This window comes from Danaus plexippus, assembly GCF_018135715.1.
Source record: "Danaus plexippus chromosome 9 unlocalized genomic scaffold, MEX_DaPlex mxdp_26, whole genome shotgun sequence".
NCBI classification, from domain to species: domain Eukaryota; kingdom Metazoa; phylum Arthropoda; class Insecta; order Lepidoptera; family Nymphalidae; genus Danaus; species Danaus plexippus.
In genome coordinates, this window is record NW_026869848.1 from 1,190,948 (window position 1) to 1,209,767 (window position 18,820).

Here is an 18,820-nt window from a genome sequence, read left to right on the forward strand (position 1 = left end):
TTTAAAATTTATGCTCTTAGATTCTTATTAAAATTTTAATAATTTATTCGAAGGTCGTTCAAGAGTCTAGACTGTTATATTTGGCAATGTCAAGGCTAGCAGTAGCTGAGCGCCGGTTATGTAATATTTGGCATACGTTGTAGCTTCCATTCATTTGGAACGTACTCGTTAAATGGCTTTTGAAATTAATTTTTAAATTATATTTATAGTACTCAAAAAATTTTTGTAAACAAAAATGTATCGATTTCTTTCTAACCTTTATTTTTTTTCTTTTACTTTGTAGGTTAACTTCCTACCCCCATTTATTGATTGTTCATATATACATATATATATGTTATAAGTATTACTGACTTTTATATTCCTGGTATGTATAAACGTCCAGCAACAAAGCCTACATCGTATGTAATACATAGAAATAATTTTCCATTCCCCTCTGCCAACTTAATATTAATATGTGACTAGATTTGAGCAAAATGTATTACCATAACTGTCGATAAGTTAATCGTAAGGCTTTTGTCACTCCATTCTCCCTTAAAACTTTCAGCGTTTCTATACAGAGGATCCGAGGCCGGTTCTATTGTGAATAGCTTTTAATTCCTCCATATATCAAATAAGATAATAGACGCGACTTGGTCTCCGAGACGACCCTCCGGCATCAAAGGGTTAACAGAGACACGTTAATTCTTGCCAAACTGTTAGGTATTACTTAATATTTATACAAATGATTTAGATTAGACTGTTTGTTTGCTAAATTTTATTTTTAACCTAAGTATAAACGCATGTATATACTGTTCTTATACAATTTTTTTTTTTTTGAAGTGAAATTTCTTATGCGACATCCAACAAGGTTGCGTTAAATTTTTGACACTTATGGGGGGGGGGGGCTATAAAAAGAGACAGAGCGAGAGGGAGGCACTCCACGTATAATTATTTTTTTTATAAATTCTGTCCACCTATGTACGACCTCCGGCTAATTTCGGAGACGAATATCCCTATCTAAGCAGGACTTTAACTGACGGAGGAGGTGAAATATATAATAATAACTGTTGCACTGTATGTTATGGAGTTAGATACGTGAAACGCTTCGTATGTGGTGTGATGTTGCAAACTTATGGTAAGCGTATAACCATCCTATAATTAACACTTCATTATTAAGTCGCGAAAGCTAAAAAAGTCAACTTAATACTAGTTTTATGATCGTTTACAAACTGGCAAAGGAATTTCTATTTGGAATTTTTTTAACATGAAAAACCCAAATACAAGACAAACTGTATAAAGGTTATACAAGATAATAAGTACCTGGTAGTAGTAGTAAGGTAAGTAAGGTAAGTAGTAAGGTATGTTACCTAAATATGCATAGTTAGTGAACATATATTAATGTGAAGTAACTTCAGTCAATATATTCAATATGCCAAGATATCTTTTTCTTCAAATAGGTATATAATACGTCATATTTTTTTGTGGATTACTATCCGCTGAAATGTGGTTTGCCAAAAAGAATCTATTCAGGACAACAAAGTAGATTTCTTAACCCCAAATAAAAATACGTTAGGAGTAATAAGAAGATGGTTTAATTAACAGGTCTTAGTGTCCAAAAATTGCAAGCTAGATCTTATTTTTTTTTTAATATGAACTTTGTTCTATGTAAATAGAGTTGAAATTAGAATATCAACTGTATTTTGTTTTGATGTAACCATAATGCTGTGGCCGTATGCAAGGCCACGCGCTCTTTCATCACTCTTATCTGCACAACTCGGGGTCGAACCAGCAACCCTATAACAAACAAACGTCGATACTATCAAGACATATTACTGACATGCGGACGGAATTAAAAAACTGTTTTCATTCTGTTGGCTTTCAAGCATTTTTTACTTCGTTCTCTACGTTTGAGATCTTTCCAGAATCTTTCAATGCCTTCAATAGTTATAAAATAAAATTATATAAGACAACATATTCGTTCAAATTACATTTTTTATGCGACATTTAAAGTTATCGGTACATGCCAAGTTATCATAATACATTGCAAGAGTTAACACCCTCGTGATAACATAAGATAGTCAGACAGATCTGCGCGATTCGTTTTGTTTTTCTATTAAAAAATTTTACTACATTGAATAAGATATTGCGGAAAGATAAACCGATCAATGTCCTTATCTCAGTGAATGTCAATAGCGAATGCGTGTACTGAAAGATCGTATACATATGAGTGAATTCAAAAATTTCAGTGTAGTCTCAAGTCGGGCTTCTAATAATAACATAATGGTCTTTCTCACAAAGGCGAGTTGTGTGAAGTTCGCGAAAGATATGTTTTCTATGAAGACATTGAAAAAACGGCTTCCGATACTGCGATGGCTTCCAACATACAATTACGTCTTATTGATTCAAGATATAATAGCTGGAGTAACAGTCGGATTGACGGCGATACCTCAAGGTATTGCTTATGCGGTGGTCGCAGGGTTGTCACCAGAATACGGCCTGTACGCGGGCTTGACTGGAGGATTTATGTATCTTTTTGTGGGAAGCTGCAAAGACATCACAATTGGACCTACAGCAATCATGTCGGCTGTTGTAGCAAAGTACGTAGCGAATTACTCGTCTGAATTTGCTGTATTAGCAGCGTTCCTGACCGGCGTAGTTATCATAATAATGGGTATGCTGAACCTTGGATTCTTAGTAGAATTCATATCTATACCAGTCATCAGTGGTTTTACATCCGCAGCAGCATTGCAAATAGCATCGGCTCAGTTAAAATCACTTTTTGGTCTCGATGGATCCGCTGGCCATTATTTTTCTGAGTCTATAATTAATTTTTTTAAGAACATCACGACTTTTGTTTACTGGGATTCGTCCCTGGGTTTAATCACTATATTAATATTGGTATTATTGAAACGCCTTGGAGAAGGATGTAATCGCACAGATCCCTTGGCTAAGCAGATCAGATGGTTCATATCTCTTGCAAAGAATGCAGTTGTTGTCATATTCGGTATGGCTGTGGCGTATATTATTAAGGTATCTACAGGTACCGAACCGATTAAGTTGATCGGAGAAATCGGCAGTGGGTTCCCTAAGATAGAGCCACCGCCATTCAGCGCTGTTGTTGGCAATCAGACCTATACGTTTTCCGATATGATGAAAGTTTTAGGTCCTGAATCTCTCATTCTGCCAATGGTTTCTATATTAGAGCTGGTTGCAATCGCTAAAGCCTTCGCAGCTGGGGGTCAGATCGATGCTACCCAAGAAATGATTGCCCTTGGATTATGCAATATGGTCGGCTCCTTTGTGAAGAGTATGCCTGTGTCTGGATCTTTTACTCGCACAGCTCTCAATAATGCTTCAGGTGTCCAAACACCACTGGGTGGAATTTTCACTGCAACACTTTTAATTCTGGCTTTAAGTTTACTCACGAAAACGTTTTACTACATTCCTAAACCGTCTTTAGCCGGTTTAATCATAACCGCTATGTTTTATATGATAGATTTCAAAATAGTAATTCGATTATGGAAAACCAGTAAAAAAGAATTTTTTGTATATATAGCAACATGGCTAGCTAGCTTATTGTATGGACTGGAATATGGCATACTGACCGGCATATTGGCTGATGCTTTGATACTCCTGTTTGCAACAGCAAGACCTGCATGTGAAATGACGACTATTGCTGGAGACAAGAAGACGATGGTAGTGATATCGTTGCCAGAAAATTTGTCGTACTGTGCAGCTGAACATGTCCGAAGAAAAATATTAAAAGCCACGCTCGAAAGCCACCGCGTTACAAGCCTACAGATCGTAGTAAATGGAACAAATCTAAGAATCATGGATTCAACGGTTGCTACGAATTTGATGTCTATAATAAAAGATTTGGACAAAGACTTCAACATAGTATTCCTGAATTTCAATAGCAATTTACAAAAGATGTGCAATAATGTTAATGATAAATACAGTCATATATTTGTGACAGATGTCAATGTGGATGGCATCTTTAAAGTGAAACAAAGCCCTGCCTAAGATAGAAGAAATTGTGAAATGGAATTCAGACATACATCCAGATATTCACATAAATATAGCGTTTATGACGTCATAAGAATTATTTCCGTAGCTTAGAGATAAGTCAAGATAACGATTGAATTGTAATTGACGAAAAGACGCAAAAGGAACATCAGTATGCTGTCATCTGATAAGATAAACGACATTTTGATTTATAGCAAATCACACATGAAATATATAGTACTAAGTTACTCATATGAAATCTATTATAGATATGTTTGATTTAGGAATGGAATTAAATGATTAAGTGCTAAAGAAGAAGATGTATGCCTTACTTTAATGGTTATTTTTAGAATAGTTTTCGTGCGACATGTACAATGTGATGTTTGTTTGTGATTGAGAACTTTATTATTTTATTTTCGTAGGATAATGGACACTTAGGTCACACGTAATTTGTCAGGTGTAATATTTTTTCATGTAAGTATATTGTGTATTAAAGTTTCGATGTATAATATTTTGTTGCTTAGTACATCTCATTTATTTTTTTAACATTCTGTGCTTCTGTACCGATCTCAAGGTCGTATTGATCTTTAAGAATCATAATCTAGTTATATTTTTATAGATGATTATCCTCAATGTAGTTTATTAAAATGAATTTTGTGTTTTATTGGTATTCAACGCTTACTTCACTGCAGTGATTTTTTTTTTTAGAATCTCTCATCCTTCTCGTCTCATGATTTCGGAGTCGATTGACAAATCTTGATATATGTAAAACATATAATAATCGATTTCAAGAGTGGGGAGCTTATCGTAAATTCGTGAGCCCCTCAATATTTCTATTGGCGCTGATCGTCAAAAGAGGGGTGACACTCGGTTTCCTGAAATTTATTAACGTGATTCAGCACTCCTGAAGGTGGCAGATTTATGTTCTTATCGCGTCAACTAACTGTGGTATAGATTTTCATTTAGGGTGACGATTCTCTCACATGATGGTTTGATAGATGGAAATCATTACAGTTTTATTTGCTTGAATTCTGTCTACGAACTCACATATGTTTTCAAAATTATTTGGTAAATTTTCTAAACATCTTTACACAGGTATGTTCTTAATGAACTAAATAAATTATCTGTATGCCATGGTTTTAGTGAAAATTAGTGGGATTAATTAATTTTTTTAAAGATATCTTTTACACAATAACTTGCTAGTCACAAAATGATTTCACATTTTCTCTTTGCAAAAAAGCATAAAAAGGACACAAATGTATTGTCTTAGAAAAAATAATAACAAAATATTTGTCTATTGTGTTTATCCTAAATACATTAAACTCCGATAAATTTGTGTGGTAAATAATATTATCGTGCATTTCTTTGAACCAAATCAAATTAACATTTCATATAAGCAAACAGTTGTTAATATTTAATACCATGATGGAGAGACGGCTCTAGTTCCGGAGTGCTCGGTGGGACCGGTACATCTTCTCTGTCGTCTACAAACATACTTACACTTTGTTTTGAACTCTGCGATTCTGGAAAACTGTCAGAAAAACGTTGCCTGCAGTCTTGTATGATTTTGCTTTAAAATACACTTGGCCGTTATGAAAACGATTGTTCGATTGGACATTTAAGTTAAGATACGAGTATATCTATGAAATAGATATAGAATTTAAAAACCTTATAATATTTTAGTAGACTTGATTTTTTCCTGACTTTATCTGCCATAGCAGGGCATGGCAATGACACGTCAAATCACGTGGAAATAATGGTTGAATGAACACTCCGTTGTTGTCCCCAGACCAGGGTTACTTGGCCTTCCTTTACCGAAAATCCCTCCCCTATTACAATCACATAGGTTCATGTTTGTGATACTTTAAGTTCCATGTGTTCCTGGTTTTGGAGACGCAAGGGCGCGTCGCAATGGACCTCTTTTGTAAAATTCCTGGTTCTGAATAGTAAATAGTTTACAGATGATTACCTCAAGCGCTATGTACTGATTTGGGCTGGGATACATCATCTGGAGCTGGTATCATGTGCACGGATCGCCGACGCGAGTATTTATGGTGTATTGGATAATGATACAGGATTTTCTTTTCACGCTGTGAAGAAATGAAAACGTTGCAATATAAAATAATTCTATAAAGGAATTATTTTTTTGTTAGAGAAACGGTTCCTTGCAGTGAATCATATTTTACTGTATAGTAATTTTTTTGTCACGTTTATTCTCTCGTCTAGTGCCATTATTTTTAATAAAAATTAAATAAAGTTACTTTAATATATAAATACAAATTGATTTATTGTCACTTTAAAAATCCAGGCCGATTTCTAAGTCCGAAAAAACATTTAACAATATTTCAAATGTAATAAAGACGAGAAAATATACTTATGACTTTATCAACATTACATATTTGGCCGAGTACATCGCTCGTTATTCATACAATCTATTCTACGTATCAAATAATTCTTAGTTCGCAATTTAACTTAAACCATTTAGAATTTCATAACTAAATCAGGAATCATTAATCTCAGCCTCACATTTAACAGCATAACAGCGGTCACATCTACAAATACCTGTTATCTATCAGGCAGTTTCGTCCACTTTGTTTTGCGTTCACCGTGATGTTTATTACTTCAGATGTAAAATTCAAATCGGCCTGCCTGAACGCGTTTACATTCGAAAATTTAATTTGATTGTTGCAAAACTTCACGCTTCATTTCTATTAATCCTTATAACTATAACGTTAGAGTTGTTATTTGATTAAATACGTTTACTTTGTAGTTGCATCGTTTAAGGTCACTTGGCCCTTGTTGAATGAGTTTTGCTTCAGACAGATGTAATGAAATACCAAGCAAATGAGCCGTGCGTTGTCGCTATTAGCAACGTGTCATTACGAAGCGACAAGTCAATTCTCGATGGATCCCCAGCGATGTGATAAAGAGATCACATGTTAGAAGTATCTGCCGAAATGACTCCTTAAGTGCAAGAGACGTCAATACAATCTTGATATTATAGAGATAACTAGAACTAATCTCTGGCTTATCTATACTATAGTTCATAGAAGTAAGGAAGGAGATTGTTATAACCTCCCGCAGCAAGCTCTATCTCATCCCGATGAAAGAGATTTAAACTCATAACTTGAAAGCGTGTTCAATCTTTTCCACGTAAACAAAACATGGGTGATGCTAAAAAAAAACACTTTAAAATATTCATGGGACAATAAGTGATGTTTTATGGGGACAATTTAATGGCGCATCGAGAACATTAAGCAGTGTTTCAGTATGAGTGCAAGACTCGCATTCATTTGATCGGGATCCCGCGAAATCGCTTTTTCATTGCATCCAATTTCCGTACTAATGTCGTGAATATTAAATGAAAAAATCCTATAATATAAAAAGACTATTAAAATTTTATTCAAATATAGACAGATTTGTGTCAACTAATGAGAATGTTTAGCACAGTTGAATTTATTTACCTGTATTTTAGAGATTCTTAAATAATGTGTTTGTTTAGTGCAAAATATATATTGTTTATATTGCGGTTTTAAGACTGATGTTTATTTTTGGCATTTCTTCATTATAATATATGACTGTATATTGAACCTTTGTCAAACAGCCAAACGGCCGTCCATGGGTGGATGGTAATGGAAATTTTATGGTATTTTTATATCTTACGGGTGTTTTGATTGTTCTGGACCAATTTTGATCCCCTCGTATTGATCGATCAAACGTTGTGTACTAAATTGTTATGTTGTGTCGTATGAAGAGACTTTAATATGTAACGTGTAAAGAATCCAGGATGATTTATGTCCAATATACCGGCACCTGTCTGCGCTGCCCTTCTCCAGTCCCCCCACACCCCCCATAAATTGTCTAGCTCTCGCCAGAACACCAATAAAAATATTAGTGGTCCTCATTTGATGTGTTACCGTCCAAAACATAAACTTCAATACGTATTTTTCTCGTTAGAAAAAAATATATGTTAACACGATAATAAACTTTATTACGACGTAAAAAGGGTTCGTTTTTGTTTCTGTTTCACTAAGGGTTCAAAAAATTTATCATCGCAAAACCATTTTAGTTCTATTAAAACAACACCCACCGTGTTCATTACTTCGAAGTCGTTTTGTCTACGAAACACAAGAGAAGTGTCGCGAACATTGGATTTAAATTAAAAGTTGTAGGTAATCTTCAGTTGATCGTATTAATAAGGAAATGTTGTTGTTTTAAAATGTATATAACTATCTTATCATAGTTTGTTTTTAAACAATTTTGAAGTAAATATAGTTGTAACGGCAAATATAAGGTTCTCAGTACGGAATCTGTTCGAACATATCGCTTCGTGCGGTGAAAACTCAGTTAAAATATAACACGCGTTACAACCAGATATTATTGAATTGTCCGTGACCAAAGCACTATATTTTCTAATTCATATATATTCTCCAACTTACACTGAACTCTATTTTAATCTGTCGTTTAAAACCAAACATTTATATCGCTTAATATTGTTGCGTATCAAATATGAATAGGGATTTAATAGCAATTTTTTTTTATAGTAAAGAAGCATAAAAATGCGTAAATTTATAGTTTCCTCTTTATGTTAATAGCAAGTCAAACAATTTTATGACACAATAAGGTCTAGACCTATGCGAGTATTCACTTAAATAAAACTAAAATTTTCGGATTACTTCCGTCGTCAGGTTGCTGCAAAGTGATCGAAACGTCGAGAGTGTGTAGTTTAAAATAATTTAAACGAGTAGTACATCCGAAGATATTAGTTTTATTTAGTTTTATAACATATTAGAAAACAAAACAAAGAACCCAGCCACCGTTTTGTATTAACTGTTGATTGTATAGATTAAGCCAAGCCAGTAACAACATATAGATTATAGATTAATTTTTATTTCTATTATAAGTTTGTACGTGTACGTTGAATACAACGTAAGATATGTTCTAATGTATCTTTATCTTTAAAAAAAAACGTGAATCCTTTCCAAACAAGCCGACGATACGTTATGGATTTCGGATGCTCTCTGTAAACATAATATTTGTAAAGAATATAGTGAAAAGCGCGGCCGTTGCCCGTCTACTGCTGTAATGGAGGTTTAATAGATGTTTTTCATCTATACGGAACCCCTGTTTAACATTCCCGTCTGTGTTTGGTCTAGACATTACGATTATACTAGACAATCTGGGTGACTGATTATATCGATTTCTTGTTTATAACCGTTTTTGTCGCAAACTAGATTCTAGAACGTCTCTATATATAACAAGGAGAAATAAATATTACCTGTCTAATGATCTCGGATGATTTTTAACATAAATTTCATATTTTATTAATGTTGCCTGCGGCTTTACCCGTATATTTAATCTTCTCAGAGATATGAACCCGCCTTGGTAGCAATGTAACTACTTCGATTAAAATATTTAGTATTAAAATCGTCTTTTAATTGACAGAGTAACAGCGCAACAAACAAAGTCAAATTGACAAATCCATCCTTTTAATAACATTACTTAAGAGTAAAATCCTCATAAAAATCTGTTCAGCCGTTCTTAATTTTAATATGATCAAAGTGACAGACGTACAAAGTTTTTTTTTTAATTTCTGTTTCGATATAGGCACGTACGTATCGCTTTTTGTTTAATCTGTTAATTTGAAATTACAAACAGACACAACATTATTATTTATCTGTATAGATATACATATGTTTATCTTTTATATACGTACATCAAATATTAAACATATAGTAATAATTTCCGCTACAAGTAAATACCTTTAATATTATCCATAATGAAAGGATGAAAACGTGACAAAGATATTGTTTTTCGGATCGGTATAATATTATGAAGCAAGTCATTAATATTTTTGGCTTAAGTTATAACGAAAATGAAGACAAAAATGCCTTCCATGTTACATAACATTTTATTTAGAATGAAGTTCGCGTTAAAATTTCGCATCACAAATAGAGGCTTCAAATTAGACGACAAAGTCTACATTTACTCAATAAAACGCCGCGTCAAAGAATTATACGACAATGGAAGGGTACGTGCTCGCAACCCCGTAACTCGGTTAGCTTCAACTAGATGTCGCTGGAAACTAGATTAGTAGGTTGAAGTTTTTGAATAGCAGAATTAGATTTCCATTTTAAAGTAATAAATTAAAATCAAACTTACATAATATGGGATGAATCTTTAAAATTTGTTTTAATTTTGTTACGTTTGAATAGAATATTACACGGGACAGATAAATACGCCTCAACAGAACTAACCGCTTTCTAATAATACCAATTCAAATAAGTTATCTACCTTTGTGAGGATGTGTACAACCGATCCAACAAGTAATGCGGCAAGTTTGTTTCTTATAACAACCAATATAAGGGCTGGTTCGCAATTATATTACCCCTTCGTCGCTCACTATTCGCGTCCTGAGAATTTCTACATATGTTATATAAACTACACGTCACTCTAAGACAGATATTTGAAACTTGACGGTCTTGTCCCTACCATAGGAATATTGTGTTTCGTATCAGGATTTTAGGTAATATTAATATATTGTGTGCAAAAACGATCGCTATTTTCGCTCCAGATCATAAACGACTAAATCGAAAATGAAGTATAAAATATTACAAACCATAGCAATATGTTTACCTATCAAAGAAACCAAGCTTTTTTATTACGTATTATTATTCCTTATCGTAAATTTATAATATTTTCATTATATTTCATTGTTAGTACCTACCTCATGGTAGGGGGTTGTCAAGAATTACGAGCGACACGAGGTGTGTAAAGCGACAGTTGAGATGGAACCCACTTGATGTTACTTAATACCAACCCCACACACACGAACATACAGCACTCATTAACCAGAGATAGATCACATCTGATTATAGCCTATACGTACTCAAGTCTCCCGTAGAAACGCTAATACTTCCGATGGAAATATGATTTTGAGACATAAAAGAGATTTCGATACGTTATGTCGTCTTAATTAAAATCTATTTCGCATAACCCAAACTATGTACACACTGTTAGTGTGCTTCTATACATAGCACACGTTACTTTCGCTCTTCCGAATACAATATTGAGTCAATTTAGGTATACATTTAGCAGCAACCGTGAAGCTCGCAAGATAAAACCATGGGCGATTACCGAGCTCATTACCGGGGACAGTAAACCCGCCTATCCATCAAACAGGCTGCCTTCCTGACGAAAAAAAAAAACAGACCTGATTTAGTGAAAGATGGGGAATACAAATGAACTCTGCCTCAGTGATCGGGATATTTTGTGAATATGTTTTTACTGATGGCTGTTTTATGTACAATTTAGTTAACTATTCATAAAGAGGTGGCCTTGATATTTTTTTCATCTTTAAAAGAGTTTATATATATATGTAGTGTGTATTGTTATCGACTTGACTTTGTCGTTCTCTTAATGGCGTTGCCGAAACTATATATCTTCAGTAATAATGTTGTTTATGTTGCGTCTCTACAAAATTACTTTGGTGATGTTTCACGGAACTCTACCGGACCAGCTACAGTATTCATTGAAATATATTAGTACTAATGTGGGTATATTATAATTATCTTAACACGACTACATAAAAGTCGTGTGTGTGATTGTGTACAGTCTCGCCGTTCTTAGGCTTATCCGTTCTCAGACGTGTTACATTTAAACATTTGTATATTAAAAATTATATAATAATAACAACAATAACGTCTCACTTTTGAATACTTTTAAATAAATTTTCGAGATTTTCACAAATAAATCAAAACGGTTTCTTTGTTTTGCTACCGTATGGAACTTATTTCCATGAACATATAATATAAATACTATGGTTATCGATAGGAAAATATAAATATTTTTCTAACACTGGCAATATCCCACGGCGTTGCTTGCGTTACAATGGACCAGTATGAAGAAACTTTTAATCTACGTTTAAGAAAAATGTATTGATAATTGGTGTACAAAATTAAAACATTATGTGTTTTGTAATATTGATAGAATTAATATTGATTAAAAGTTATGAAATTAATAGATTTGTTAGCAATCCGTTTTGGCCATATCACGTCAGAACTTTGTGTATTTTTGTGTGAACTTGGTCTGTGAGCTTAGATCACCACGGTTCCTTATCAGACAGCCTGTTTGGATTTGTTCCCTGGGCTTCGTGCGGGTGATATCAATATTTATCACCACTTCCATCGATCGCTTTGTACAACCTGGCCAAGGCTTTGTAATGAGCCGGTACTTTAACAATACGGTATAGTAACTGTTTTGAGATATAAAATAATACTGTCTACCCATTAATGATCAAGAACTTTGTCTTACAAATAAATACATCAATGGGCTTTGTTACTGGCAATTTTTTTTTGATAACGGCGATCTCACGAGATAAAGTTAAATACAAATTACAATAGTTTAATATTCATCGAGCTATAAATTTCACAAGATGCAGTCCGCTTGAATGTAATGGAGTTTCAGAGCGCCGTTAGTCGTAAATCAAAATAACTTACCGTTTAAACCTTTGCATTTTAGTTACTAAATATTAACTACGTGATTAATAAATGCGACCAAGATTTTTGTTTCTTTTTAACATTATTGATTATAATACATTAATTAAATGCACTAAAACATTTATGAAAAATCAGTTGTTTGGTAAATAAACAGCCGATAGTTTAGACGATGTTAGGTCGGAACTATTCATAGTATTATAGCGTTATTTTTGTACTTTAAGTAATATTATCGCATCGCTCAAATAGAATACTATTTGTTGGTTTTGTAAGTCTCTGTAATAGTGCGTACTTTTGAGAGTGTAACGAATCGTCTATATAAATATAAAGCTCTAGCGGTGGTCCCACGCTTCGAGTACCCGTCTCATTAATGTCTGATATTCTTCATTAATTTCCTCCAAGCGACAATCATCCTTGGCCGGATTGATGTAAAGTGTAAAATCGTGTAAAGCAAACGTCTCAGTCGCTTAAACTTGAAAGTTTCCTTACGTTAGATCTATTTCTGTGTTGCATTTTGTTCACAGCTGTTCTGTAATTAGATTCATTCATAAATTATTGTTTTATGTTAAAACTGTTGTGTACAGTTCATTTGATGCTCATTATAAGTTTAATATCGTCTTTAGATAGTTCAAAAAATCTTCTATCCTTTTTTCAAAGTTGTAACCGTTAAGTAGAGCTCCTTAATTATAGCCTGCGTTTGTGCAAAAAGGAATTACGCTCAACATTTTATACGTACAAGCATATTCAGTTCACACTAGCCATACAATCCACGGTGATTCAGAAAACCATATATCTGTGGCCGTACATTAGCCATGGTTATTGGGAATTCAATATTTTAACGGTCAGTAAAAAGCGTCATCCTTTCTATTATTTAGTGCAGCGTACTATTATGTTATCGCAAAACCGTAATAATTTACCCCTCTTAGGGATACAAAGAGGCCAAATAAGTTGAGCCCTCGGAGCCCCGAAAATAAGGGTGAGTGCGGGCGAGAGTGATCGGTCTAGGACGAGGCACTAGGCAGTGCGAGCTGGTCTGCCGAGCTGAGCGGACGTGCGGGTTCAGACGTATTGAACTTAAAACATACGAAATAATATCACTCGTGGCCCGCGATTTTTATTAAGAAACAAAAGACTTTACCTCACGATATATTTTGGTCCACGGTAGTGTACGTACGTTTTGCATCCATTTAACAAAAAGTCACGTGTTTTTCTCTAAAAACGGACAGTTAAGGAGTAAAAATTATTTTGTATCAGTTTTTCAAGGTGATTTTATTTTATTTTATATTTATTATATTTGAGTTCCCTATGTATGTTTTGTTTTTGCATATCGTTTTATTTAGCTAACCGCATACGATGCAGTCCCGCATGAATTTAAATGATAATTGATGGTTTGTTTTGTGATTAAATTCGAGGATTAAATATTGGTTTGTTGAATAAACATTGGGTTGGACTGGCCGTTTGGCAAATATTGAAGCACATGTCCAATGGAAATGCAATCATAGTAGCCCTTATAGATAAGACCAAATGCCAAAATTATGTAAATTATAGAGTTCTTGGTTTAAAATAATTGAAAGTTTTAACGCTCCGACCACATCTATTAGCTATGTGGTTTTAAATTAATCTACATGAAAATCTATTTAGGGGGCAACCCTTCGTTTGTCGACTTTAAAACTACCGATATCGATCGCTTGCACTGCATTAAAATTAAATTATACAACAACAAAATATTCAATGCAATCGTTACTCGTGTTGCTGAATAAATATATACTTTAAGTTGTATATAAAATTTGTTTTAAATTAGACAAAACCATATGTATGTTGTAAATAAACAAAGCGACGTCCCCGCTATTGATTCGAAGGCAGCGATAGTAAATATTAAACGACTGCAATGGCAGTGACTCATGGGTTTACACCACACCACCCCATGGATAGTGATGCTAATAGGATCCCATTAAAATTCCTATAAATTACAAACCTCATGGCGATTACATGTAAATTAATATCAGTATTAAAAATGTCAATGATTTCATCGGATTAGCTGCGAGTGGAAGTCGTTTGAGAAACATAAAATAGATATGAAATAACGAGAATTATGAATAGTAAATAATGTGTCAACAGATAAATTAAATGTCTAACAAGTCCATTTGAAAGTCAAGCAGCGTTCATTGATACCAATTGATTCACTTTCCGGTCCGCCCACGGGCTGTGGGCAGATCTCAATGAATGCATCTCCTTCGCCCGTTTCGGGAGATTTTAACTAAATCGACTCTGACTATTTGCTGGGGAACGCATCTATTTCAAAGCTTTGCTGTTGTTTTGTTTTGTTTGTTCAGGTTTTCTAAGATATTCTTTATTTCCAGCCGCCGCGCGAACCTGTGACTGTACTCTGTGTTCAAAGACTGTGATAGTGAAGGATTGTCTAATGTATGTGTCCTTAAATGTGCCAAATATTTGTTGTATAGTAACGTCCGTGTAATTTTTGACTCTATGTGTACACTGTTACGGTTCGATTTGGGTTGAAGTTGTTAGGAAGGACCGGCATTAATGGCTACGGATGGGCACCAATTTATCTAAATTGAACAAGACCAGGGTCTCCGGTGTAAACCATGTTAGTATATGAATTTGAATTACTATTATTATTTTTTTCAAAATTATTTCCATCATATTGTCTTTGTATTGCTCCATTGTGTTAATTTGTACTCGACGATCCCATAGACAAACAAAGACCGAATCCCCTGTTTGAGAAAAAAAGTTCCTATGATATAAATCCCAAGTTTATTGCAGGAATTTCCGCCAAGATACGTTCGCCATTAAAAGTGTTATTTGTGTCGCGTATAAGCTTGTAAATCAATGTTATTTGTCGGGTGAAATATATATATTTCACCTTTTTTGGCAATATATTCGAAGTTTGCGGCTGTATGGGCGGTTCTTAGATTAGGTATACGTGAAAAAAATATATAACTAATAAGAGTATATAAGTTATAATGGGCTCTGAAGTTAGCGATTGAGATATTGAATTTTAAATAAAATTTTATTCATTAATATATATATGGTAATATCTGTTCATTTCTAAATTTAATCCTACTATTTCAGATTCAGATTATCCTCGTATATATTTAAATTTTCCCAACTCTTTATTTTTTGTCATTTGTCACCATTTCTCGCTTCATCAAAAACGAACATCATGTGATCTGAACCTCTTTAGGATATAGAGTCGGTTACAGAGGGTCATAAAGGATTTAAAAAATATGTTTACAAACCGAGTTACACTAACAAGATAAAGCCTGACCGATGCCACACACTTCCGGTCCGAGTGCGGGAAAATTCAATATCCGTTTGTGTAAGAAATATATTTTTCAATTCTACTATGTCTTATGTAGTTTTTACTACTTGTTTACGTTTGAAAGTTGCTTGTTTTGGAAAATAGATTATTTGAAATTGCCAGAACAAATATTTTTGTAGCTAAATTCAGTTCTTTTTTATATTAGACTATAATAAGAGTGAACATTAACATAATATTCATAAGAAAATATTATGATATAATGTAATCGTAATTGACAGCCCTAAAGAACAGACCGTATCTAATTGGTGATAGTAAACGCGAGGCGGCTATATCAAAGCAGCCGCCGTCCAATAAAACGTCAGGAACCATCAGGGATGTCACTCGCAGATTAGTTGTGTCGAACGCATAATTGCATTACCGATTTGTTCGATAGAGTTTCTTGATATCGAGATTGTAATATTTGTGTATAATATTAATTTGCAGAAATTTTTTCTTTATTTATTGAATGAGTATGAATGAAGTATTGCTTAGCCTGAAATTGAAACCCGAAAAAGTCACTATAGGTGTCACATGTCATTTAATGTGACATTTGGAAGGTATTTTAAATGACAGTTCAGTTTCTGAACTAAATTTTTATTATTACGAGCTTATTATACTGATGAATGAAGAGTTCCTCTCCATCACCAGCCTGACTCTAAAATTATGTACACTTAAAGACTTTAAGACGTTCAGATTCTCTTCCTTCAATATAAGTACCATCATTGGATATAATCCAGTACATATTAATGCACGTGTGTTTTCCCTCCAATTTTTTTTATTTTTATTCTCTCGCTTGTAGTAATCCAATCAGACGTCAAACAATAATAATAATGGATGCCAAACTGACGCCATTTTGATGTCCAGTTTGGTGCTTTTTTTTATTTAATTCTGCAAATCCTCCCTTACGTTCTTTTGTGGGGTAACTTTGACGTATGGTACGAGTTATACACTTTTGCCTATTTTAATAAATTATATGTATAATATAATTATAAAGAGGTAAATTTTGTTCAGTCCTGGATGCGATAAAGCCACTAAAATTATATAAAGTTCTTTTATATTTCTCATAATTATTGAAATTCTATTACAACTATTGTAAACGTAAGCATCTTTTTATTTTATTTATGGTATTAGGTACGTGATCACAGTTTTATTTAAATTGTTTTAGACCATACATTTTGCGAGGGTAGTGGAAATCAATACTTCAAACCGTTTGAAATGTTACCGCTATAAAAAATATATAATTAAATTCATAACCGAGATGATACTTATATGTGTTAGCTGTATATCAATGCCACTCCATGTTAATTTTTTTAAATAAAATTAACAGATAACAAACAAACTCTACATAAACTTTAATGTTAATAATGGTCAAGGAGGTTTTAATTGCGATCTTAAATTTTAAATGACATCTGTATTATGGTAGTTATTTAGCAACAAATCTTTGGAAAAAAAGTTTTATCAAGATTATATTTATTTTTATTCGAGGAGGATAGTGTTTGGTTACCTGACTAAGCCTATTCACTGTTTCCTTAAATACCTTTAAAATATATGCAGTAAGAACTACGTTCTATGTAGAGATAATTAATTATGTAAAGTTCATTACAAATATTATTTTAAATATAACAATGTATTTATTTGATCGAATATTAAATACGTTTGCTGTATATCTGTAGTCGGAACATTAAACAGAGTCGCTGGTGACAGTTTTATTGAGATACCAACGTTTAGATTTATTGATATTTAGCATGAGATGAAAGAGTTGGTCGTTTGGTACGTATTATAAAAAAATATATTCTGGTTTGAAAGATGGTATATTATATTGTTTTGATAATCATTTATTGTACATTGTTAATCTGATAAAGAAACTATTTTTAATATAGATTGCTAGAGAAATATTTAAAAATATATTATATATATATATGTATACGATAGTAAAAAAATTCTTGATTAAGCGATCCCGAATTGAATTTATCACCTGCCTGCTATTAAATATTAAACAAGTATCACGAAAAACTACATTTCCATAGTGAAAGTAGAGAACAAATCACCAATTAGTTAAACCAGACAGAAGGGCATCTCTTCTGATCATTGGACTCGTTAAAAACATGCAGCGGACCGTGGCTTGTGACGGTGCTATCCGAAATTCTATTGTTTGAGCTCACAAACTTCGGATTTTATAACGTCAACAAAATATAATTATTATTTAACAAACACACACACACTCATATATATATATATATATATATATACTCATATATATATATATATATATATATATATGAGTGTGTGTGTGTGCGTGTCATCTTTTACGAATATATAATATGGGCTAATATAATTATTTAGATTTCTATTTAACATTAAGCCTTAACGTAATTACGATGAATGAAAATTACAACATAACCTTGACAACAGACGGTCGTAAACTCACCGTCTGTGAAATGCACTCGAATATTACTTTTATGAAGAACGAGAAAACTGCATTATGTGCACACTAAAAATCACCGCGTTTTGTTAATTTAATTCGGAACGGAAAAAATACGTTCATATAAAATAAGTTGTTATTTCAAAGAAACAACAGTGTTTAGTAACAGAACTTAACATATTCTCCTGTAATCGGTATGTAGAATATATTTATTATATCGTAATAATCTATCAACATAGGACGCCATACATTCTAACAATTCCCTGTCAATATAGAAGCCAGCATAACAAATGTGGCTCATAAAAGCGAGTCATTATTTACTGCTGTTATTTTTTTGCTGACAGTACACAGTCCCCCGGGATTATAACCCTCAGTGCTGGTTCTTAGTAAATACTGTTTTTCCTGTCCTCCAAACTAAAACCTTTATTCTAGTTACAAGAGGATTTAATTTAATATATAGGTACACTTAATTTACAATCAGGATTACACCACGCTCACTGCTATATGATCCTACTATTAGAGAACATATTTTATCTCATAAAATTTAATGAAATTTAATGTTAGTGTAGTTTTGTAATATTTTTTAATAAGATTCCT

The 18,820-nt window shown here is 33.2% G+C and overlaps 2 protein-coding genes across 7 annotated transcripts in view; both read left to right on the forward strand.

The window, feature by feature from the left end:
• LOC116767620 (uncharacterized) overlaps positions 1 to 18,820 on the forward strand; it is a 186,563-nt gene that overhangs the window by 82,508 nt on the left and 85,235 nt on the right. The window contains exons 1-2 of one of the 6 annotated variants that reach the window (XM_032658027.2): positions 13,515 to 13,742; positions 14,840 to 15,087. The exons of 4 other annotated variants lie outside the window; for them this stretch is intronic. In XM_032658027.2, the coding sequence (XP_032513918.2) occupies positions 15,034 to 15,087 (54 nt within the window). In that variant the 5' untranslated portion in view covers positions 13,515 to 13,742; positions 14,840 to 15,033. Of the gene's footprint in view, positions 1 to 13,514; positions 13,743 to 14,839; positions 15,088 to 18,820 lie in introns of those variants that run through there. One more of the 6 variants, XM_061527405.1, reaches the window with a different exon arrangement.
• LOC133320161 (sodium-independent sulfate anion transporter-like) lies at positions 1,952 to 5,137 on the forward strand. The gene has a single exon (XM_061527551.1). It carries the CDS (start codon positions 2,176 to 2,178, stop codon positions 4,000 to 4,002), a length of 1,827 nt encoding a protein of 608 aa, XP_061383535.1. The 5' UTR covers positions 1,952 to 2,175; the 3' UTR covers positions 4,003 to 5,137.